The following is a 23,958-nucleotide window of genomic DNA, read 5'->3' as shown; positions in this document are numbered from 1 at the left end:
TTTCCTCCATTTTAGCACCATGTGAGCTATAATACTGTGTGGTTCCTCTAAAACACTAATAATCCCTTATATTTATAAGGTCACTTTAAAGTTTACAGGGTGTTTGTCCAGCTGGTCTTCGGAACCTCTTTAAACCACAGCGAGAACAAGTTTTATCCCCATTTTACAATGGAAGAAACTGAGATTCAGAGAGCTTAGTGACTTGTTCAAGGTGAACAAATCGTGAAATGTGAACCCAGGTTTTCTGACTCCAAGTACCTTCCATGAGTCCACACACGGAGATGAGAATGGTGTACAAAGAGAAATGTGTGTATAGACTGTTCTGGAACACAACTGCCTTACGTCAGATGGAACCATATCCTGTGCTTCTGATTTTCTAAAGAGTATAATGACTAAAAACTCTGACTGTCCCAGCTTTCAGAAAAGTCACTGAATCTGAAAGAGGTAAAATAGTACCAGATCATATAAAAAATGTCTTGGAATTCACCAGTAGCCACCTGGGAACACAATATTAAAATAAGCTAACCACAAAAATGAATTGTAATAAGTATAAGTACTTGAGTGATTTATAACTGAATAAATGTTCATTTTTCCCTCTCAACTTCACAATTGCTCTAAAGGGCATTTATATTTATGTTCTAGTTACAAAGGACAAAAATCAACCCAGACTAGCTTCAGTTTTAAAAAGGGAACAATTGTATAGGTCAGTAAATGAAATTAGTATTTAGCTAAAGAGCCTTCCGGCATGGTTAGGCCCAGGGCTTAGACAAAGTCCTCACTACACAGTCTTTGTGTTTATAATCTTGTGCCTGTACTTTCCTCTGAGCTGACTTCACCCTCAGGCAGGCTCTCTCTACATGGTGGATGCTAGCGGTTCAAGGCTGACCACAGCTCAACAACCCTAGAGAGAAGAAAATTTCTCTTCTCTGGTAGTTCTACTAGAGGCCCTGGCTGAGCTTTCATTGGTCGAACGTTGTCATGTGCCTATCCCTCCACCAGTCACTGCAGTCAAGAAGATGTGAGCCAGTTGGCCAGGCCTAGGTCACAAGCTCCACCCACCCTACCTCCAGCTAGAGGGGTTAGCCCTACACAAACCACAGGTACTGTAAGTGGGAAGAGGATGGTTTCCCAAGGAAAATCAGGATTCAGTTGCCAGAGGAAAATAAACACTCAGCATGGAAACGTAAGAAATGGCCCACAGATGTTCACGTCATCCCATCTACAGATAATAAAACTGAGTCCTAGAAATGTTAACTGAGCTCTCCAGAGTCGTGCAGCTAGAAAGAGAATCATACCCAGGTCTGTAGAGCTCTAAAACTTGTTCTTTTTCCACTCGGCGAAACGGCCTTCATGTCAGTGTCCACCAGAAACCTGGAACCTAACCTCAATGATCCCTCATTTGCAGTCACATTGCATTAAATATGATGCTTAATCCCCAGAACTGTTGTGCTTCACACATGAAAATGTTCTCCATTCTCAGATGTTGGGGGGGCCAGTCAGCCAGTGCTTTACCGGGAAACCCTTCCCACCCACCCCAACTAGACTGAGCCTCCAAGATTTTACGGTACCCTTTTGTTGCTAGGTGCCATCGAGTTGGCTCTTACTCATAGTGACCCTGTATGCAACAGAAGGAAACACTGCCCGGTCCTGCGCCATGCTCATCATGGTTTCTATGCTGAGCCCATTGTCGCAGCCACTGTGTCAATCCGTACCTTACGCCTCTTTTTTTAATGCTTATCACTATAAAATAACACATTTCTCAGATAATGGTATTAATATCTGCCTTCCCACTAAGCATGTGGGCAGGAGTCATGTCTGATTTTGTACATCTTTACAGTCCCAGCACCAAGCATGCTACCTAAGTATTTGTTGAATCAATCAAGCAATCATCCATCTGCCCTGAGTAAAGAATTCTCTTCTAAAATGTATGTATGTGAACTCCAGGGCTAGTGGCCAGGGTTCAGTAACATTAACAGCCGAGTCATTCTCAAAAAACAATAGTAAAGATATGGAAGGAGATTTAGACAAAATGCATTGTGTTATTAGTTGCGCGTCTCCCATGCCTGCTGGGAGTTGGGGAGGGAAGATCCAGGGACAAGAAAGACTGATCCTCTTCTCTCATCATTAGACCCCAGGCTAGATACAATTGGAACTTAAGAACAACCTGAGTTCTAATGGCTCTAGATGGTCCAGGCAGTTCCTATATGTTAAAATTTGTTGTTGTTGGTTAGGTACCATCAAGTCACTTCCAGCTCATAGCAACCTCATGTGATAGAGTAGAACCCCCCCTACGAGGTCTGTCTAGACTGTAATCTCTATGGAGCAGATAGCCAGGTCTTCTTCCCACAGAGCGTCTGGGTGGGTTCAAACAGCCATCTTTTCTGATAGCAGCCAAGTGCTTAACCATTATGCCACCAAGGCTCCTCATATGTTAAATAAACCCATTACAGTCGAGTCAATTCCAACTCATAGCAACCCTGTAGGACAGAGTAGAACTGCCCCATAGGGTTTTCAAGGAACAGCTGGTAGATTCAAACTGCTGACCTTTTGGTTAGTAGCCAAGTTCTTAACCACTGTGCCACTAGGGCTACTGTGTTAAAATAGTGGTTCTCAAGCCTCAGTGTGCATTAAGAATCACTTAGGAAAATCATGAAAAATGTAGACTCCGAGACTTACCCTAGGCTGAGAATCTGATTCGGTTGCTCTGACTCAGATAATTTGCATATTTACAACCCCCTCTCCAACCAGTCTAATAATGGCCACAGGCCACTCTTTGAAAAACCTCGTCTTTAGTTTAAAGATGTGGCTGGGAGTGAGCTAGGGATTTCCTGTCTGATCTCAGACCTGGAGCTAGAAAGGGGGCAGTGGTGGTTCATTGGTGGAGTTCTCACCCTCCGTGCAGAAGTCCCAGGTTGGCCTCCTGGCTAATGTACCTCGCGTTAAGCAGCCACCAGCTGTCTGTCAGTAGTGTTGCTATGAGGATGACAAGGTTGGCAAGGAACAAAGGCCTGGTGATCTACTTCCAAAAATCAGCCAATGAAACCTCTGTGGGTCACAGCAGTCCAATCTACAACCAATGACAGAGGTGGTGCAGGACCAGGCGGCATTTCCTGCCGTCGTGCGTGGGGTCACCATGAGTCGGGACCATCTCAAAGGCAGCTAGGGAGAACAAGAGAATTAGAAAAGGCACCATGTATCTGAGGTTTGGTCACCATTTCAACAAAATCTTCAAGACCGTGCCCTCAGAAGCCCCAACAGCCCGTTCACACCATCCCATAAGGTGCCTACCAGCTGAAAATCCCAGTGGTGCAAAAAGCCTAGCCCTTTAAGCCCTTCCTTGAAAGCGCACATTCAGGGATCTGCTGGCAATGTGAGGTCACTAGATGCCTGTGGTTTCTAGTCCCGCTTCTCTAACAGGGACGGCCGCCTTTCTGACTTCTCACTTGTACTCTAGGCTTGCGTTTTCACTTGTGTTCATGCCGTTATTAGAACAGCTACTACTGTCTCGTTAACTTTTTATAGAAATACAGTTTAGGTAGAATTCTCCTGTGGCACGGAAACCTGCATTTCCTTGGAAATACGTTTCACTTGGTGAGGGCTTGTGGAAGTGTTAGAAAGTAACGAAAGTACCCAAATCTTGGCTCTTCCCCCTCCTCTACCCTGTGAGCACCCTAGAAAAATGGGAGTTCCCCAAATAATTTGCAATGATTAGAATTACTTCACAAGAAATAATTTCTTCTCCCCTCCTTTATTTCCTAAAGTAAGTTGCCAAGTACTTAATTAAAATGCTTCTAATAAACCAAACCAAAACCCCACTGCTGTCAAGTCAGTCCTGACTCACAGTGGCCCTATGGGACAGAGTAGCCCCACACAGCTTCCAAGGCTGTGGACCTCCGCTGATGCAGACTGCCACATCTTCCTCCTGCGGAGTGGCTGGCGGGTTCAAACTGTCAACCTTTCAGTTAGCAGCCGAGCGCTTAAACACTGCACCACCAGTGCTCCTTCTCATGAGCCAACTCGAGTTTATCTCAGCCCAAAGCTTCAGCAGGGTAGCCAGAAGAGGGCAGCAGCGTACAGCACTCTAAGAAGCAAGCAGCTAAGCTAGAAAAGGAAAAATCAAAAAGCCCAAACCAGGCGGTAATAGTAAATGCATGAATCTTGAAATAACATTTTCCTGTTGTGGTGTTTGTCTGATATCAAGTGAATATGAGCAACTCTCTATTAGTTTGACTAATCACATTAACCAATGATATGATGTCAACTGTTCCAGCAACTTCTGTGATCATGTTGGGGGCCATGGGGAATCCATTATCCAGAGGACCAGTAACAGGTTGGGAAAGGCTGTCCCTACGCTTGGAGTAGCGTATGTAAACTGTGGGGAAGAGAAACAGCCTTAATGGACTGTGCATCTTCTACTTAACTTTCTAGAACCAATCAGACTCAGTTAGTGAGTGCCCACTATGGTATGGTGCAGCAGTTAACGTGCTTGGCTGCTAACCAAGGGGCCAGCGATTTGATCCCACTACCCACTCCGTGGGAGAAAGATGTGGCGGTCTGCTTCTGTAAAGATTTACAGCCTTGGAAACCCTATGGGGCGGTTCTACTCTGTCCTGTAGGGTCACTACATGTCAGAATAGGCTTGTCAGCGATGGATTCACTATGGTATATTCTGCTTATGGGGATGGAAATACAACCAAGAAGTATGACTCCCTTGCCCTGACTTCAAAGGGTTTATAATCTAGCAGACAAATATACATGAGGAAAAAAAAAAGAACTGAGTTACTGTATATTAGAATGTTAGCACCAGACACAAGGAAGTTGCTTACCTCGGTACGTACACTGAGTGTTTGCTGTGTGCATGTTACACACTGTGTTAAGCCTGTTACATGCTCAGCCAGTCCCCCAGCGACAACAAGATGCCGGTGTCTTTATCATCCTCACTGTACGGATGAGGATTCGGGAGCTCATGGCAGTGACAGCTAATCAGAGCTGGGATGGGGTCCCAGACCTACCTGACCACCCCAGCTTGCACTCTTAACCCTCCTTTTTAAAGAGGCTGTTATTGATCATTCTGCTTACTACAAAGAATTAAAGCCTTCCTCATACACTTGTGGAAATACTCTAATTGATCCGGCCTCACGTTTTCCTCCAAGCCCATTAAGGTCTTGCAGTACAGAGAGCAGGTTCTGCCTGCCAAATGCATGAAAAAGAAACCTGAGCTGGGAAATACAGTTCTCCTCGGGAACCGACAGGGGGCAGCAGCAGATAGATCAACCACGAATCACTCTTCCGTGGACCTCTGGTCGCCTGGGACTTTGGCCACAGGAGATCCTTACAGGGGCCAGAGTCAGCCAATGTCTTATCTCCATTTTTAAAAAAAGGTGGGGGAGGAGGCAAATTGCACCATGGAGAAGTAGACTAAAAAGGTGGGGTCAAAAGTCAGTTGGAAAATGTCCCTTTTAATAAAGGGAAATAGAGCGTGAGGGACGTGGCACCCTTTGCCAAGACCTTTGACATCTGTGGATGGTAAGAACGCCCACGAGATTTAGCCCAGAGCTGAGAGGCTGCTTGCCCTCCCACGGGCTCCATGCAGACAAGCCAGATGTGGAGACGCCAAGTACACACACTGGGTTGGGAGGAGCCACCACGGTCCTGGGGGCAGCCTGCAGTGTGAGCGCCACCTGGCCTGGGCAGTGGTGCCACGTCAGGCAGATGGTGCCTCGGCAGAGTGAGGGGCTGCCATTTAGGAGGCAGGGAGGGCGGTCGTGCCGTCGGGGGCTGAGGATCATCCTACTGTGATTGGCACCCAGCGACCGAGCACTCATCATTTGTGACAGTGTGTCTGTCACTCTGCACTTGTCTGAGATGAAGGAACCAAAAGCGCTCTTACGGTGGGGGTGGGAAACCCAAAAATGTGTAAGTCAATGCCACTGGCCTCCAAAAATAAAATGCTAGTAAAAAAAAAAAAAAAGTTAGAATGTAAATAAATATGTTTCTTTTCCCTCCCTTAAGACCAGAAGGCCTGCTGTGTCTCTGCAGGTTGGTGCTCTCAGCCAGGGCAGTAGTAATATTAGCTAGAACTTATAAAATCACCCATATCCAGCCAGTTTTGACCTACAAAAATAGCAATTTCTTATGTTGTTGTTGTTGTTGTTGGTAGGTGCCTTCGAGTCGTTCTGACTCAGTGACGCTAAGTACAACAGAACGAAACACTGCCCAGTCCTGTGCCATCCTCGCTATCTTTGTTACGCTTGAGTCCATCTTTGGAGCCATTGTGTCAATCCATCTCGTTGCGGGTCTTCCTCTTTTTTGCTGACCCTCTGTTTTACCAGCTACAATATAAGCAATTACTTACAGTTTAACCATTTACAACAATAACAGCGAAAATGGTAATATTGGAATAAATAACTTACGGAAACCAATTCTAAATGCCTCCACTTGTGAACTCATTGGATCCTCACTATAAACCACAATGGGGTTGGTTCTGTGATTATTCCCAGGCTATAGTTGAGGTAATAGAGGACCAGAGAGGTTAAGTAACACAGCCAAGTAACAAAGTCACACAGCCAAGAGGTGGTAAAACTCAGTTTGAACCATCTACTGAGTCCAAGGGCTCAAGGAAGAGGATGTGGTTGGTGGGGAGGTTTCTTGGGGAAGATTTCTGGGGACTTTCTAAGGGACTAACCTCGCATCTGTGCTTTGCCTCCCCAGGTCAGTCAGTACACGTTCGCCATGTGCAGTTACAGGGAGAAAAAAGCAGAGCCCCAGGAGCTTCTACAACTGGATGGCTACACCGTGGATTACACTGACCCCCAGCCAGGTACCCGCCCACCCTCAAGGCCCCGAACCCACAAGACTCTTCACTTCCCCAGGTCAACAATCAACTAATATTTGTTGAATGCTCACTCTGTGCCAGGCACCGTCCCTGATCTTAAAAGAGTTTCCATTCTGGTAGATTCATAGCCATTCAGACCAAAATCTTTGGTTTTAGTCAAGGGATCCACTGGCTTAAGTGCAAAAAGAATCCGTAGGATGTTTTTCTTTTACATACCCATATAAGGGGCTAGCCAAATGCCTGCACCAAGTATGTACTCACCTTAGAATGCTGAAAAGAATGTCCTGTACATGAACCGGGAGTGACGTGTGTGCATGCATGTGTGTTGTTTTCCCCAGTGGTATCTGGGCTTGACAGATAAAATGTGTGTGAGACCAAGGGAGGCTGCCCTGTACCTCCATATCTCCTGACTATAACTCAGGAGCTGATAAGGTTGGCTCCTGGCATTTAAAAATGAAAGACTTACCTAAATGTCTTTTTCCCCAGAGAAGGTATCAGTCTACAAGCATAGACATCCAAGCTCCTAAGCCTCGTGTAACTAAGAGACCACACAAATGCTGGTATTTCCTGTAAGTTCTCCACACTGCCTAAGTTCTACATCCTGTCCCCTCACACCTCTCCCCCCACCCATTTTATCTTCTTCCCAAAAAAATGAATAGAAATCAGTCTCAAACAACCTTCAAAATGGGGGTGTGTGTGTGTGTGTGAAATCATTTCAGCATATTAATGAACCGCAGGCACCAGCAGCCCTCTCCCAGAGAAGTTGGTTTCTATGCCAGATCTGCGCAGGGGAAGCGTTTCCAACCATACTGCATTATTTGGCCCAAAACCTTTTTTTTCTACTCACATATTGCTCTTCCACATGCAACAAAATACACATAAAAGAAAAAAACCGAGTTCGAGAGAAGATGGGGTGTTAACCTGAAAAGGTGTGGCAGGGACAGCCTTCAGTCCAGTCCCCGAGGAAAATCAGTGCCCTCAGAATCCCAGCCCAGAGTGGCATGGGCCAGCCCCAGGCCCTTGGCCTTCTATTTGCAGTTTGCATTGGCCAGAGCTGACCACTTAAGGCGTGAGTTGGAAGCTCTGCCTGGAAACCCCCTTGTGAATAGAACCTACAAGCTTGAGGCAAACAATTTCACACAATGTTTCACTGAGAGGTGTAGCTCCTACATTAAAACCCAACCCTTAGGACATCCTCTGTTCTTAAATCATTGGGTTTCCACCAAAGAAACAGATTCAGTCTTTCCTAATACCTACATTTTAACTGTAGATATTTAAGTGGAAAAACGATAAGAGAAGGAAAAACAATAGGATTTTATGATAATAACTCCTTTTAAGCCAGTTTGCAACTCATTTTCCTTTACGTGAGTACATTTGGTCTTCTCCGCAATCTCACAGAGCAGATAGGCCGGGGTTACAATCCCATCTTGTAAATGAAGAAGCTGAGCTTCCATGAGGCTGAAGGGCTGCACCTGACTGCTGACGGTGGAGCTGGGATCACGGGTGTAATCCACACCCCCTCCCGGGCACTCGCACTGAAACGGAGCTAAGTGTGCAGCTACAACAAGGCTCTAGTGGTTATCGTATGAAATGAAAGCGAATTTCTCTTCCTAAGTTACAGTGGGGGGAGAAAGTTTTCCATCTATATGCAAAGGGGGTAACTGTACATGTTTTAAAAGCTTCTTTTCTTTCTCAATCCCGTGGGATATAGTTTATAAATTCCTTTACTAAAGATGTAAGTGGAAAGTCAATCAATTACGCTCTTGAGAATACCATGTGCCTTTCCATGTGCCAAGTCCTGTTTATTTCCAAAGTAATGTTTGATGTAAAACGGAGTTTAAGATACTACAGGTGTTTTAAGGAAAGTCTAACTCAGAATTGTTAAAAATAGAAGTTCTTGGGCCTGGCTCCTAACCCAGGATCCGGAATAGGGGACGGCAGAATCCGTGTATTTAAATAAACACTTCAGAGGGTTCTTACCCATGGTATAGTTTGTGAGTTGGAGATCTCAGTAATGCATGTTTAACGGTGGTTGCTAGGAGTCGGAAGTGACTCGACAGCAACAGGCTTTTTGGGTTTTCATGGATTTGAGAAGTCTCCTTAACTTTTTTTTTTTTTTTTTATCCTTAAATTCTCCCTGAAAAGTGAGTGTACATACAAGCGGAGAAAAACCTCTGAGTCCATCTGTCCACCTCCTACTCTGGTGGAAATGTTTATGAAGTAGTTACCCTGGTAGACTTTTCCCCTCTACCACAGGTGTGGGGGATGTGACTGGGGTCCAGATGATCACCCGGGCACGAACATTTGTGCCTGTTGAGGGACATTGAAGTGTGAGTTTCAGGAATTGGTAAATAATTATATGCAACTTTTCCATACAGCCTGCCCATTTGAAGCTAAAAAAATGAAGATGCTTTATCTTTCCCTGGGTCTGGTTCAGAGAATTTGCCACAATCTCAATTCCCATTATATTAAGTAATTAAGTCTTCAAAGAAAAAAGATAATTGAGAATAATTTGGTGACACCATTTATCAAGCAACTGAATTAATCGTACACAACTCCGTGTGGACCTCTTTAGCACCATATGTAAGATACGTCCATCTGGGTCGTTGGAAGGCCAATCCCTCTCCCCTGGGAACTGGCCACCACTCCCTCGCTTGGCCTGCCTCCATCCATTCCTGGGCGTGTCCTCTCATTCTTGACAGGTCGGTGTCTGTGGGACTGTATCCACGTTCTTCACGGAGGGCCCTCAGGCTTTGATACAATGTCACACATCACATTTTGCAGATTTAGTCTCCAGGAATGGTGCCTTTCCTAAAACTCCCCTGCCCTTGCAGCAAATATCGATGTTCACTTTGCTTTCTCTTCCCCTCTTGGTTTTTGAAAGATTCTGTCGCTTTTCTCCCTTCTTGCTCTCCTGCGTGTCTCCTTGTCTCTCAGAGGTTCTGTGCTCCCTGTCGCTCTGCTACTGCCGTTGCCATTGCTTCAGCTGCTTTAGCTGTTTCTCTTTGGCTTTGCTCACACCACAGTTAGTCTTCATTCTTGTCAGTAACCCTCACAGGGCTATTACTCTCGGCCAAGCTCTGCTTTTCATGCTCTGCAGCAGTATAGCCCAGTGCTTACAAGTTCTGGAGCCAGACAGTCTGGGTTAGAAGCCCAGCTCTGTTGCTTACAGCCCAACTCTGTGTCCATGGGCTGGGTATCACCTTCACTGTGCCTCAGTTTCCTCATCTATAAAATGGGAATAACAGTACTTTCTTCATAGGGCTGTTGGGAGGGTTAAATAAGATTTGAAACAGTGTGGCTTCTTTCTAGCTCTACCTCTGAATAACTTTTCAATAGAGAGGGCTCCCCACCTTCCTGAGGGAACCTCTGAATGGACTTTCTGACAGTAGTTCCAGGAACACAGTATCCTCACTCTCAGCACAGGCCTTGGGGGCGGGGGAGGCAGTGGGGCAGCAGATATGCCCTTCCAGAGATGTCTATGCTGGCGTTCGCTGACTGTAGTGAAGTAGCTAATCCCAAAGATGACCATGGTACTCTAGAAGGTCTGCTGAGCCGTTCTTCCTTCTAACTTCCTGGTTCTCACTTCTCAGGGCTCAAAGGTCCCTCAAAGCTCCTCTTCGTCCTCCCTCCCCCACCAGGATTTTCATCCTTATCTTGCCATCCATTAGTTTCATTAGGGTTTCCCAGCTTGCTAACTCTACACCAGCAACCCAGATCACACCTATAAAAACACCCAGAAAGAAACTAGACAAAATGTTCCTTCATAATTATAACCACCAAAAAGATTTTATTAAAGCTTTATTGATGTTGCACCATTGTTGTTGTTGTTAGGTGCCATCGAGTCAGTTCCAACTCATAGCGACCCTATAGGACAGAGTAGAACTGCCCAATGGTGTTTCCAAGGAGCGGCTGGATTTGAACTGCTGACTTTATGGTTAGCAGCCAAGCTCTTACCCACTGCCCCGCCAGGGCTCTGAAAGTACCCCACAAAAAGACAAACCTATTGCCATCAAGTTGATTCTGACTCATAGCAACCCTATAGGACAGAGTAGAACTGCCCTATAGGGTTTCCAAGAAGCGCCTTGTGGACTTGAACTGTCGACCTTTTGGTTAGCAGCTGAGCTCTTAACCACTGTGCCACCAGGGTTTCCAAGGAGGGGGTCCAGGCTGGGGATATAGAGGTAGGAACTAGGGGCATATTCATAGTATTTAAAGGATGAATCGCAGTCCGCAGGGAGGGGTGTAGATAAAGGAGAGAAGAGATCTAAGGACAGAATCCTAGGAAACTCCAATACATAAAGGCCAGGAAGAAGAGGAGGAACCAGCAAAGGAGACTGGGAAAGAGTAGTCCAGGGAGTAGGAGGAAAATCAGGCTTCCTGGAACCCAATGAAGAAAGTGTTTCAAAGACAAGGGGGTAACTGATCATTGGATTTGATAATGTGGAGGTCATTGGTGACCTTAATAAGAAACGTTTTAGTGGTCAGAAGCCTGATTTGAATGGCTTTAAGGCAGAAAAGGAGGAGATAAACCCTTGCCACTCAAAGGGAGGTGCTCAGACCAGCACCATCTGCCTCATCTGGGAACTTGTTAGAAATGCAGAGTCTTAGGCCCCACCCCAGACCTACTGAATCAGAAGCAGCATTTTAACAAGACACCCAGGTGATTTTTATGTTTATTACAATTTGAGAAATCCTAGTATAGATCCCCTTTTGTTGTGAAGAAAACAATAGGCCAGTAGCTGACGGGAGAGGTGGGATCCAGAGAGACTTTCTATTTGTCTGTTTGTTTTAATCAGTTTATGTTTTTTGGGATAGGAGAAATAATATGTGTAAGCCAGGAGCCATTGAGTTGACTCCAATTCATAGTGACCCCATGTGTGTCAGAGTAGACCTATGCTCCCTAGGGTTTTCAAAGGCTGGTTTTTCAGAAGTAGATTGCCAAACCTTTCTTCTGAGGTGCCTCTGGATAGACTCAAACCTCCAGCCTTTGGGTTAGCAGCCAAGGGTAGTAAACTTTGCACCACCCAGGGACTCCCAGTACGCATACAGGCAAATGTTTACCCAGCCAGTAAAATGAAGATGCAAACTGCTTGACAGTTCTATCCCCAGCAGGGCAGAGAGAGATAAGAGCCAGGCTCATAAGGCCCGTTTAACATCGTAGCCGCACTCTGTGGCCACATGGATATCAGCCTTCCCAGCCTAAGGGTTTATCTCCTCCTTTTCTGCCTTGAAGCCATTCAAATCAGGCTTCTGACCACTAAAACATTTCTTACTAAGGTCACCAATGACCTCCACATTACCAAATCCAATGATCAGTTACCCCCTTCTCTCTGAAACACTTTCATCATTTGGTTCCAGGAAGCCTGATTTTCCTCCTACTCCCTGGACTGCTCCTTCTCAGTCTCCTTTGCTGGTTCCTCCTCTTCTTCCTGGCCTTTATGTATTGGAGTTTCCTAGGATTCTGTCCTTAGATCACCTCCTCTCTTTGGGCGTGGAGCCCTGGTGGTGCAGTGGGTAAGAGCTTGGCTGCTAACCAAAAGGTCGGTGGTTCAAATACACCAGCCACTCCTTGGAAACCCGATGGGGCAGTTCTGCTCTGTCCTGTAGGGTCACTATGAGTCAGAATTAAGTCAATGGTGACAGTTTTAAAAATTATTTATTTATTTATTTTTGGCTCTTTGGTCCTAAAGAAAAGCAGAAAAAAATCTCCTTTCTAAAGTCTGTGTCCTTCCTAGAACATTGCAACTCAGCCTAGTAAAACCAAACCAGTTGCTGTCGAGTTGATTCCAACTCATGGTGACCCCACCTGTTGCAGAGTAAAACTGTGCTTCATAGGGTTCTCATGGCTCTGACCTTTCATAGGTAGGTCATCAGGCCTTTACTCCAAGGCACCCCTGGGTGGATTCTAACTGCCAACCTTTCAGTTAGTAGCCCAGCACTTAACTATTTACACTGCCCAGGGACTCCTCAGCCTAGTAGAAGTGGTTATTCCCTTGTGTTCCAGGTTTGGAAGGTGGCCGCGCCTTCTTCAATGCAGTCAAAGAAGGAGACACTGTGATATTTGCAAGTGACGATGAGCAAGATCGCATCCTGTGGGTCCAAGCCATGTATCGGGCCACCGGGCAGTCACACAAGCCTGTGCCCCCGACCCAAGTCCAGAAACTCAACGCCAAGGGAGGGAACGTGCCTCAGCTGGATGCCCCCATCTCTCAATTTTGTAAGTAAACATGCCATTTCACAAAAATAGCTCTATAGAGTAAAGTAAAGTAAATCTTCCAAAATCTAATTAGAAAATCTAGTTGCTTTTGTGTCAAGGATTTATAAAATCACATTTGCTGAAAACATATAGTGAATTCCGGGGGAAAGCTGGGACAGAAATGTTAGATGAAGGTAATTTTAAAGTGCAATACTTGACATGTTCTCCCCAAGGATGACACAGAGGAAAATAGAACATCCCTGTAGGTTTCAGGTGAATTTTGATCTCTTTGTTTTCGTGAAAATTTGGAATTCACAGCCCAACATGTATTTGTTTGAGTCCTTCAAATACAGTATATTATTTATGTCCTTGCCTCATTTCTTCCAATTAAAAGTAATTTAAAAATAGGGCTTGATTTGAAATAAATTTAAATCTGCAACTTAGAACCATTTAAAAATAAAAGATGACATTATCACATGCAGTGGGGAAAAAAAAAAAAAAAGGTCCTAAAATCCCATTCTGAGCTACGCCATAAAAATACCAGGACCCAAAAATGAAAGCATCTCCTTAAACAGCCCCAGTTAATATTCCAGCGTCTTCTTCTCTTACCGTTGCATTCGTATAGCTTCCCTGCCCTTTCTTGCTACCTGGGACTGCCAGTACCTAGGAGGGTAAGGAGAAAGCCAGCATACAGGTGGGGAAATTTATTAAAACATAGAAAATGGAGACATAAACCAGGAAATAGAGTAAATCCATTTCAGTTACAAACATTAACCCTAACTGGAGACTCTTGCCTTGCCCCTAATATCCAATCAATTAGAGTTAACTCAGGTACAAGCCACGGTTGGCAGTTAACCATGGCAATCGCTTACTTTAGTGTGAACCCCACTCATTGAGTCTAGTTCACTGAGCACCTGTCTAGGTGATGGAGATGTACTAATGAAGAAGGCAGGTGAGGTCCCGGCTTTTATTGGGGAGCATCCATCCCCCTGCATCCCAGTGGGGGAGCCTAGACAGCAAACAAGTCAACAAATGAATAAGACAGTTTCAGACATTGCTAAATACCGTGAAAGATGTCATGCAATGGTGGCTGACGGGTGGAGAGGAAACATTAGATAAGTGATTAGTAAAGGCTTCTCTGAGCTTACATACAAATGATAGGAAGTCAGCCCCACAAATATCTGAGGAACGAGAATAGCAACAGTAGGGAAAGCAAGTGCAAAGGCCCTAAAGCAGAAACTCGACCTTTAACAGAGTGGTTCACATTGTCTTTTCTCTGTTGCTCTTAAGTGAAATATGAATATGGATAGAATACCTTTGAAGCTGCCGCAACTAAAGAGAGCTAAATTCACTTTTGAACAAATTCCACACTCGTGTCCATTTCTATGTCATTGAACCTTGCAACATCCTTGCTGACGGGGAACACAACTCTTTTTGAATGGCAAATACTAACCACCAGGTGCTCCCTGAAATTTCTGTCCGTTGTTGACAGTTTCCTTAAGGAAGATGCATGCCCTCATGGAACATTGTAAATAACCACCCAACCACTGCCCCATCTCCAGCGGGGAATGGCAACGCAACCAGAAAGTCGCAAAAGGATAAGGAAGAGGTTGAAGTGGGATCTGAAGAAGTGATAGCCCTCCTGCCCGCAACCGCCACCAAGCTCCCCGTTCTCTTTGTGTGTTCTCTAGCAGCTTGTGGCATTTAGGTTAATCTGAAATCAATAAAAAGAGAAGACAGCATCTCTTTCTAATGTTTTAGTCGTTAGTTGAGATAACCAAAACCAAACCCTTTGCTGTAGAGTTGATTCCAACTCATAGCAACCCTATAGGACAGAGTAGAACCGGCCCCCCCATAGGGTTTCCAAGGCTGTAACCTTTGTGGAAGTAGACTGTCACATCTTTCTCCCGACTGTTGGGTTCGAGCTGCCAATCATTTGGTTATCAGCTGAGCACTTAACCACTGCACCACCAGGGCTCCTTAGTTAAGATAAAGCATACATAATAGTTGTTTAATTAAAAACAAAAAACTATGCAATAGAATTTCCCCTTTCACCTTGCCTGACATGCCCCTTTTAATAAATTGGGAACCATGCATCCTATCACACACCCTGTATCCCTGTATCAGAAAAATAACTCCTAGTTCCAATCATCATCCAAATCGACCTCATAAAACATGTATCTCAGGTGAGATTTGGAAAATACTGGTCTTATTTCCAAATGCTCTCCGTTTCACCTTGCCTTCTGTGTCTCTCTGTTCTATCATCTGCCTAGATTAAGAAATTACTATAGTTTATGACTGGCCCCACTTAAAGAAGGCTATTCAGGGGTAAAATTAAATGGAGGCCGGACAGTGATTAAAAAAAAGAAGACCAGTGATCAAAGTTGCTGCAGAGGAGATGTCTCTTCATGGAAGTACACAGAGGCTCCTGACTTAGATTTTCCTCTTTGAATAGGATTCACTTAGCCATAAAATTAAACTGCTAGCCGTTAGGCATCAGCAGAGAAATTCGGTTGAGTACACAAGCTGGATGTATGTCTCTACTCTAGTTGACATAAAAAACATAGGCAACTTTTATTAAAAGGGGCATCCAAAGGAAAATCCTAAGGGTGAGAATTTGAGGGGTAAATAAGATCATCCCTGGAGAGCATGTGAGGCAGCCTGAGAGATGAATTGAGAAGGTGAGATAACACACCTCTGGGATTTATCAGTGTGGTGGTGCCACCCTCTTTATTGTCTCCCTAAGTCACTGCCCAAGAACTGGAGTTCTCCAAAGATTCCACCAAATTCTTTAAAACAAGGGCAATACATTCAGCCATGCAGGTGTGCTCTGCAAGAGGCACCTTTCACATAGATAAAAATGTCAATGGCACCCACTGAGTTGTGCAGCACGCAAATTGTGTAACTGTATGTAGTGATGTAATAAACAGTAATCTCTACCGAGAGCTTCGATTCATTAGTGTTGAACCCAACAGTCCCATGGTTACTCTATCATCCCCGAGACAGGGTCTCAGCACTTCCAAATTCTGTCTCTTCCTAGCTTAGGCACTTAATAAAATCTGCATCCAGAGAAGACCCAGTAAGTGGGGCGCCTATTCCCGCAATTTGGAAGCCAGCAGAGGAAACCACTCGGGATTTAATCACTCCAGCCTCCTGCACCTGAGCATTTGCCATTAGGAGTATATATGAGAGAGATCAAAAAAGGAGTCAAGATTTTTACATTGTGAGATGTCACTAAGTAGTTCTTATGCATAACAACCAAAAAAAATGACTAGGCTGCATGTCGTAATTTTTAGTGCAGTCTGCCCAGAATGGCAGTTAATGCAGGATTAGTTCACAGCTGCCTTTAATCTATTCAATTCAACCCATCATGCTTTATGTACGGGCAACTTAGTCAAACCAATAGTCTTCATTTATACTTAGAGTGACCAACTCATACTGGTTTGCCTAGGACTTTCCTAGTTTGCTCAGGATTTCCCTGGTCTTAGCACTGAAAGTCCTCTGTCCCAGGATACCTGCGCCTCAGTCCTGGGCAAACCCCAAAGGTTGGTCACCCTGTACTACAAAGCAAGATTACAGAAAAGCGGTGAACAATGGTAACATAGTTACAAATAGCAAGCTTTGGTCCTTCGCTTGCATTTGGTTTCTAGTCTATACGTTGAATTTGTTTTCATTAAGTAACATCACAAAATTAAGTCAATCACAGATTGTCTGGCTAGCAAAAAGAGTAAAAACAATCAAGTATTGCATTTTAAAAAGATTTCCTTGACTTTCAAAAGGTAAGGGTCTCTATTAAATACTTAATTCTGGCATGCCTCACTAAATCCTGATTTTGAGTATTTGGTGAAAGCCTTTGCCATTCCTGTTAGTGAATGATTTTTAAGAACATCTGTTCTCAATGGCTTAACTTAGTTATCACTTTATTAGTATTTCCATGGCAAAGGGAAGCTGCATAGAAGTGGGAAAGGTTTTGTGGGGGGGCGGGTGGTAAAGAAAAATAAACACTCCAGTCTTCCAATGTCACTGTCTGCTCAAGGAAAACTTGAGAATGGTACTCTTTACAGTTTAAGAAGCTTGGAAGTAATTGTGAGTTTATTTGGGTCTCTTTCTAAATTCAATTTAACAGAGTTTTGAGTGAGGTGGCTTTTTTTTTTTTTTTTTACAATTTCAAAACATAAAGACACGTGTAAGAAAGAGTGGAGTGGAGTATTTATATAGAATTATAAAAACCAAAAAAATAGATCCTGCTATTCATTCGTTTGTGTGTGACCCTACAAAGGCTTTGTGGGGGGTTCTATCAATCTTTTAAAACTTTTTTTTTCTTTTGGGGTTTCTTTTGTGCTTGTTCCTAATGTTGATTTAATTTTTTTCTTTTTTGTTAAATTTTGTAAAAAATTAAGTCAGTACCTAGCTATACAGCTTTTTAAAATATATTCTTGCCATTTTCCCATTTCTAAGGCCAATGTTGCTTACCTTGGAAACGATGCCCAAACCTGTAGTTGAGTGTTGCCACAATTTACTATGCCGAGTGGCCTCTCACTGAGACCCCTTATTCCTGTCCATGTGTGTTACTGAAACGGTAAAAATCAGTACGTCAGTCCTCATTTAGGTGCTGGGGGGATATATTTTAAGCTTTGGCGTTTAGTCAATGATTACTTGATGTATCACTTGCAACAACTCTCATGCTTAATGTCTGTCCTCAACTAATAACTGTTAATCACATCATAGATCCCCAAAGTTGGGTGTTTTTGAAAATGACTGGATTTTTACTGCCACTTAAAGAGTCTTCAGCAGTTAGAGGGGGGGAGGGTTGGTTACTGTTGGTTTGGGGAGGGTTTGATTTTGTTTTTTGTTTTGTTTCATTTCGTTTCGTTTTTCAGTTTTCTTGTTCAATCTTTGCTCGAACCCAAGAACGTTAGCTGTTAGGTTAGAACTCCTGTCTGCTTTCCTGAGCCTTGTTGCTAGTCTTTATGTTATTCTGGTTTGTTCCTTCTTACCCTGCTAACTTCTAGCTGGACTGAAGGGTAAGTGCTCCCCTATAGCTAGCACAGCTCAGATAATCAGACTAGATTATCTGACACCTGCAATGTGCTCCCCCTCTTCCTCAATCTATCTCCCTCATGTCTAGACCTTGTAGTGAAACTTCTCATGTTATTTTCCTGACCTTAGGTCTGAAATGTCAGCTTCCATAGGAAGCTAGGATGCATGTGGTGTGTGCATAATTGCCTCCTCTCCTTGGCTTCCATATTGGCATCAAATGATCCTCTCAGTAAAGCCAACCATGAACACCTCCTATTTTTTTTTCATTCCAAGATTATTAATTAATATCACAATGAAATGGCAAATAAAGCCTTTGTTTCATGGAATTCACAGCTACCTGACTGCTTAATGCCTGAAAACAGATCATTTTGCACTCTGACAATGTGTTGTTGTTGTTTTTCCTTCCCCATTCCAAAGATTAGTTTGGACCAATGGTGTGGTAGCCATCGATCCCTGAATAGATAGAAAGGTAGGGTAGGAAGTCCAGAGATGTTAACTGAGCAAGACTTGGAGAATTAGCGAAATCCAATGACTAACTAAAGCAAATGTATTATGTGAACATTAAAGAATTAATTCTACCCAGCTTGAGAGCAGGGTCTAAAGCCCTAATTGAGGATTAATTCTGAAAGGAGAGCTATACTACCCGGGGCTACCACTCACAAAAAACAGAAGTTAAGGACGTGATCACGTCCACGCTGCTCGTCCACAGAAGCTCCAGAGTCCCCAGCTCCCAGTGCCAAGGAGGGTTTCACCTCTGGTGTCAGATGTCTCACCGAAGAACAATGGCAACAATCACTTTTTTTTTTTTTTTAACCTCATTTGTATTTGTTATCAATTTTTCTAAAAAATACACCTGTAAGAGAGAAAAAAGAAACACTGAAACTTTAGAAAACTCTTTCAGTATTTGAGTTACCGATCAAAGGGTATACAGTTCCTTTATCCCTGTAGGAAAAAGCTGCCCGCCAAAAATGTGGGGAGGGAAGACCCGACATAAGAGCTAGAAGATTTGTCAAGAGAGCAGGCAAATATGTACCTGAGTATTCTGAATGCTGATATTAGAAGGCATAGGTCACATCATCCCTCCTGACCACGTAACAGTAGTCCTTTCTTTCCATTCTTTTTGTCTCTTTAACTTGCTTTCTCCCTTTCTTCCTTTTTTCTTTTATTTTGCATAAATGTACCCCTGACTAGCAGACAGACTTTTTCACCACTTCAAGCAGATACCTAATTTAACTTTACTTTACTTTGAATGTCTGATGAGGCATTTTTAAAAAAAATTTAGCGGGGTGGATTTTGCTGTACTTTTTTTTAAAGACTGAAAGAAAGGATGGATGAATAGATGACTGAGTGAATTCCACTCTAAGTTAATTTACATGTCTTTGCACAAGAACACATTGCTGTCATAGTGGATGTTCGCCCAAATAGCTGTTTGCCTTAATTCCTTTCTATATTTTATCTCATGAGATCTTTGCTACATCTTCTTGTATTGTCAACTTGCCGTTGCTATATCGCAGGAATGCAATATCCAAGAATTAACTCAATATCAATTTAATTTGCATAACCCAAACCACACTGTAAATGACTTTCCTTCTCATTGTAAAATTAAATGGCTTTTTTAAAGAATAGATTCCCACAAGCAGGCCCAAGATATTCCAAACACCATGATATGATCTAGTTAGACTATTAAATGAAGGTATGTATCTTTGTAACCGACTCCAGACACATTTAACATCTTATTCACTAAGTAGTTGAGGATTTTCCTGGTAGATAGTGATTTACAGTAAGGTGCTTTATTAACTACGATCAAGTATAGAAAATATATCTCACCCATGTACGGAACATAAAGACATCCTCAAGGATTCTGTAAAGCAATTGAAAGTGTAATGACTACAGCAGGAAGAATTATGAATTGTATATTTATTTGTTTTGAAAGCTTTGGCAAAGTCTCTGTTAGGTTTTATACTCAAAGCAACCTTCTTACAAAGAATTGTAAAAGTGAACATTGAAATAACGTCCCATGCTTAGCCCCTTGGGTATAGTGCAGTAGTCATTTTAAATTCAAGATTTTTGCAGAATTCAGAGTTGCCCTCGATGGCTTCTGAAGAAGCCGTCCCCTCTTGGCCATGCACGTTAGCTTGGCTTAGTTGGAGGGACCATGAAGGAATTCAGTTGCTTCTCAGTTAAGTGGTGCTCTGTGTGCCTCAGGGAAGCAGGCATGGGAGGACCCATCTTCTGCTTGCTGTGCAGAGCTCAGGCAGTGCACAACGACCCCGTTCACTTCACCAGCCAAGAAAAACTCTCCAAGACACATCCATAACCAGCCAGCTGCTGTCAATCATTGTCATTTCTTTATTTCATGTCTTCTGATGAGGTTGACTACTGTCATTGCTCGTTATTGTCCAAACCATACGTTCACTCTTGTACTGTCAAGCAGACATGACAAGCACCCGTTCTCCATATAAGAAATATACAAAGTCACCTTTTAATTTGCAGGCTGAGTTCACAGATGACTTTAGACTTATAGTAGCTATTGCCTTGTCTCTAGCATCCATCCGGCAAAACAGAAGCCCATGACTACACTCAAAATTTCAGTGAGAAAACAGCTACCCCCACCTTATTATAAAAGAGACTCATTCAAAAAAGGAGCCTTTTGCGGAGAATTGATTAACAATACAATCAGAATTATTTTTAACAGTGTAATTTCCTTTTCCCTAGCCCATAAGAAATTCCAAATGTAATATTACAAAATAAAAAGGGAGTTTTGACCTTTTGTCTTTATTTCTTTAACTGTTAGGATAATAGGAAGACTTCAATAAAATAAAATTGTGAAAGCTATATTATTTCCCTAAGAAAATTATACTCATTTGATGGACATTACTACAAACCTGTCTAAAAACATACGTGTCTGAAACATGATCGTATAAATATGTTTGCTGTTGAGACAAGAGATCATGAAAAATACTAAATTTTTTTTCCAGTTGTGAGGGAAGAAAAAAGGAAAAGATTATCAAACATGAAATGAACCTAAACACGATTGATTAAACAACAACATAAACGGTAGGGTGACCTATGAGGAAGCATATCACTGACATTTTAATGAAGTGGATTAAATGAGAGTATAAAACCCACATCATGGTCTCACTTTAGGAATAGTCCTTAAATGCTAAACCGGAATTGTTTCTGAGGACACTGAGGGTACGATTTCGATTAGTTTCCTTTCGAAAGTGTACGCGCCCTCTGTAAGCCCACATGCCTCTCAGCCTGCTCTGTGTGGTGTGTACCGCTGATGCTGCTTTAAGTTTCTTGATGTACCAAGATCAGCTTTATCATCTAAGCTTAGCCTGAGGTCAGTCCTCTCTTCCCATGCCATAAAGGACTTCAAAATCCTTATGCAAAAGTAACACAGATGTGGAACAGGCAGCAGCGTTGGGAGGTGTGTTGGATTATGCCCTACACGCACAAAATCACACAGCTCATTTTCAGGACATTTGGAGCCTTGAAGACCGGCAGAACTTAAGGACTCCTCGGCCAGGTCTGGAGAAGGTAAAGGTTGGAGTCAGTTCTTAAAATGCAGTGAATCCTTGCTTTCTATTAAAAAAAAAAAAATCATGTAATTGAAAATGAGCATTGATATGCAGCTCCTAAAGAAGAGATGATAATCCAAGCATCAGTGGGGCTTTAAGCAGCCACTCTACTCAGTACCTAACTCTGTTTTCCCCAGCCTCATGTTCAAGTTCATTTTTTTGTTTTGTTTTGTTTTGACACATGCCAAGTACTGCTCCCAAAGTGTCCTGGATCGGGGAATCTACTCTCCTGTGCTTTTGCTCAGGGCTGTTTTCCCTCCTAAGGTCAACGTTGGAGTTTTCTTTTTCTTTCATCAACCAATTCCAATTGTTTGTACAGAGGAAAATGGAGTTGCAAAGAACATTTTTTTTTTTTTTCTTAACGTTCAGCACCGTAGAGAAGCAGGCTGGGAGAGTGCAGGAACGACGGTATGATGGTGCTTCGGAAGCACCCACGAGTTCTTTGAAACAGAACTTGGAACAGCTGGACCACTGCAGTGTTTTATTTTAAGAGAGACAACATATGTAATGCATATGGCCCTAGACATGTATGGAGACACAGGCAGACAACCTGAATGGTATCCAAAGACACCTGCACCTAGAATTCTGTTTCCTTCTATACGATTTTTCCCCCTAAGAGCACATGTTCCCACTTCGGGATTTTCAAGATACCATCTGAATCCCTATGTGTGTGACTCCTTAATAAAGCTGATGAGAAGTTTCTGGGGATAAAGGTGTTGGAGTAAGTCAGGACCTGGCTCCTCTGGGAGCCGGCAGAGGAAATAACAAATCAGAAACTTGCCCTCAAGGAACATATTATCTACCAAGGGATTTGAGTGTATGTACATTTGAATGTATGTATGTTCTCTTTGACAACAGAGGAATTGGAACATCACCCAGCAAAAACACTGAGGCGGAATGTAGGGACTGGTTATACAGGAGCAGATCCATAACACAGAGAGGCTGGGAAGAACTTTCAGCTTCCTATGACCAGCATGGTTCAAGAAGCGAGGAAGGGATGGAGCGTTAGCTATAAATGCAGAGATGCCCTTCTTGCTGACAAAGACTTGCTTCGGGGGCGCTAAGAAGCCTGCCCTCTTACTAGTAGTTAGTGTTGACTGAGCGCTTACTATGCTAGCCAACCCACAAGCTGCATACCAAAACCAAACCAAACCCATTGCCATCAAGTCAATTCCAACTGGTAGCGATGCTATAAAACAGAGTAGAGCTGCCCCCATAGGGTTTCCAAGCAGCGGCTGGTGGATTCCAACTGGTGACCTTTTGGTTAGCAGCCATAGCTCTAAACCACTGTGCCACCAGGACTCCATAGGTACTTCTTATCAGGTCATCTCAACTACCCTCTGAGGGTCAACTTGATTACTAACCCGGTTATAAATGAGGAGAGTGAGACGGAGAAACAGCAGCAACCTGCCTTGTGTCAAACGCCTAGTAGATGGCAGTCTTTCTGGCCGCCCCCATGTACACCTACTTAACCGCCTACTATCCTGAAGTTGTTGTTGCTTCTTGCCCCCAAGTCATGGCCACACACAGCAGGATCAGGCTGCTGTGATCCACAGGGCTTTCACTGGCTGATTTTCAGAAGTAGAGCGCTAGGCCTTTCTTCTTAGTCTGTCTTAGTCTGGAAGCGCCACTGAAACCTGTTCAGCGTCACAGATGTGCACAAGCCCCCACTGACAGACGAGTGGTAGCTGTACACGTGGTGTGTGGGCTTGGAATGGCAGCCAGTCCTCCTGCACAGAAGACAAGAATTCTGCCTCTGAGCCACAGTCCTCTGCCTTGTGAACTGGTCCCCTTGACCTCAGCACATCGACAGTCCATAAGACCAAGAAATAGAAAATATCTTGAAAGGGTGAAATTCTTCTTTTGATGAAGTAGGTTCATCATTTCAACAAATATGTATTGAGTACCTACTATGTGCCAGGCACTGCTCTTGGTGCTGTAAATACAGCAGAGAACATAGAGTTCTTTCATGCTCTGAAAAGCTTAAAAATCAGATCCTTTCTACTGACACGTTAAAGTAGCATCCCCCCCCCCCCACCCCGCCACCTTGTTCTTAATATAACAAGCTCAATGAAATTTTCAAAGGTTTCATGAGAGCCAGCCACCTCTTTAAGCACTCTTGAGTTACTGGAACCATTAAGAGAATTAGCCTAATTCTGAGTAAACGATAATTTTGTTCAAACAAAATCCAGGGGCTGCCCGTTTTACTTGCTGAAAATTCCCACTGCATTAAGTTCCATCCACACATAGAGAAGGTGTGCAATGAGTCTAAAGATCATTAAATTACAGTCCCTGAGAGC

General features: G+C 43.4%; 1 protein-coding gene across 3 annotated transcripts in view; it reads left to right on the top strand.

Moving 5' to 3' along the window:
* CADPS (calcium dependent secretion activator) overlaps nt 1-23,958 on the top strand; it is a 578,687-nt gene that overhangs the window by 390,591 nt on the left and 164,138 nt on the right. For all 3 annotated transcript variants that reach the window (XM_049861704.1, XM_049861703.1, XM_049861702.1), the window contains exons 10-11: nt 6,712-6,820; nt 12,843-13,055. In XM_049861704.1, coding sequence (XP_049717661.1) covers nt 6,712-6,820; nt 12,843-13,055 — 322 coding nt within the window. The remainder of the gene's footprint in view (nt 1-6,711; nt 6,821-12,842; nt 13,056-23,958) is intronic.

This window comes from Elephas maximus, chromosome 20 (genome assembly GCF_024166365.1).
Source record: "Elephas maximus indicus isolate mEleMax1 chromosome 20, mEleMax1 primary haplotype, whole genome shotgun sequence".
Classification (NCBI taxonomy): Eukaryota; Metazoa; Chordata; class Mammalia; order Proboscidea; family Elephantidae; genus Elephas; species Elephas maximus.
Note: the sequence above shows the minus strand (reverse complement) of the source record. Positions and strands in the feature narration are given on the sequence as shown.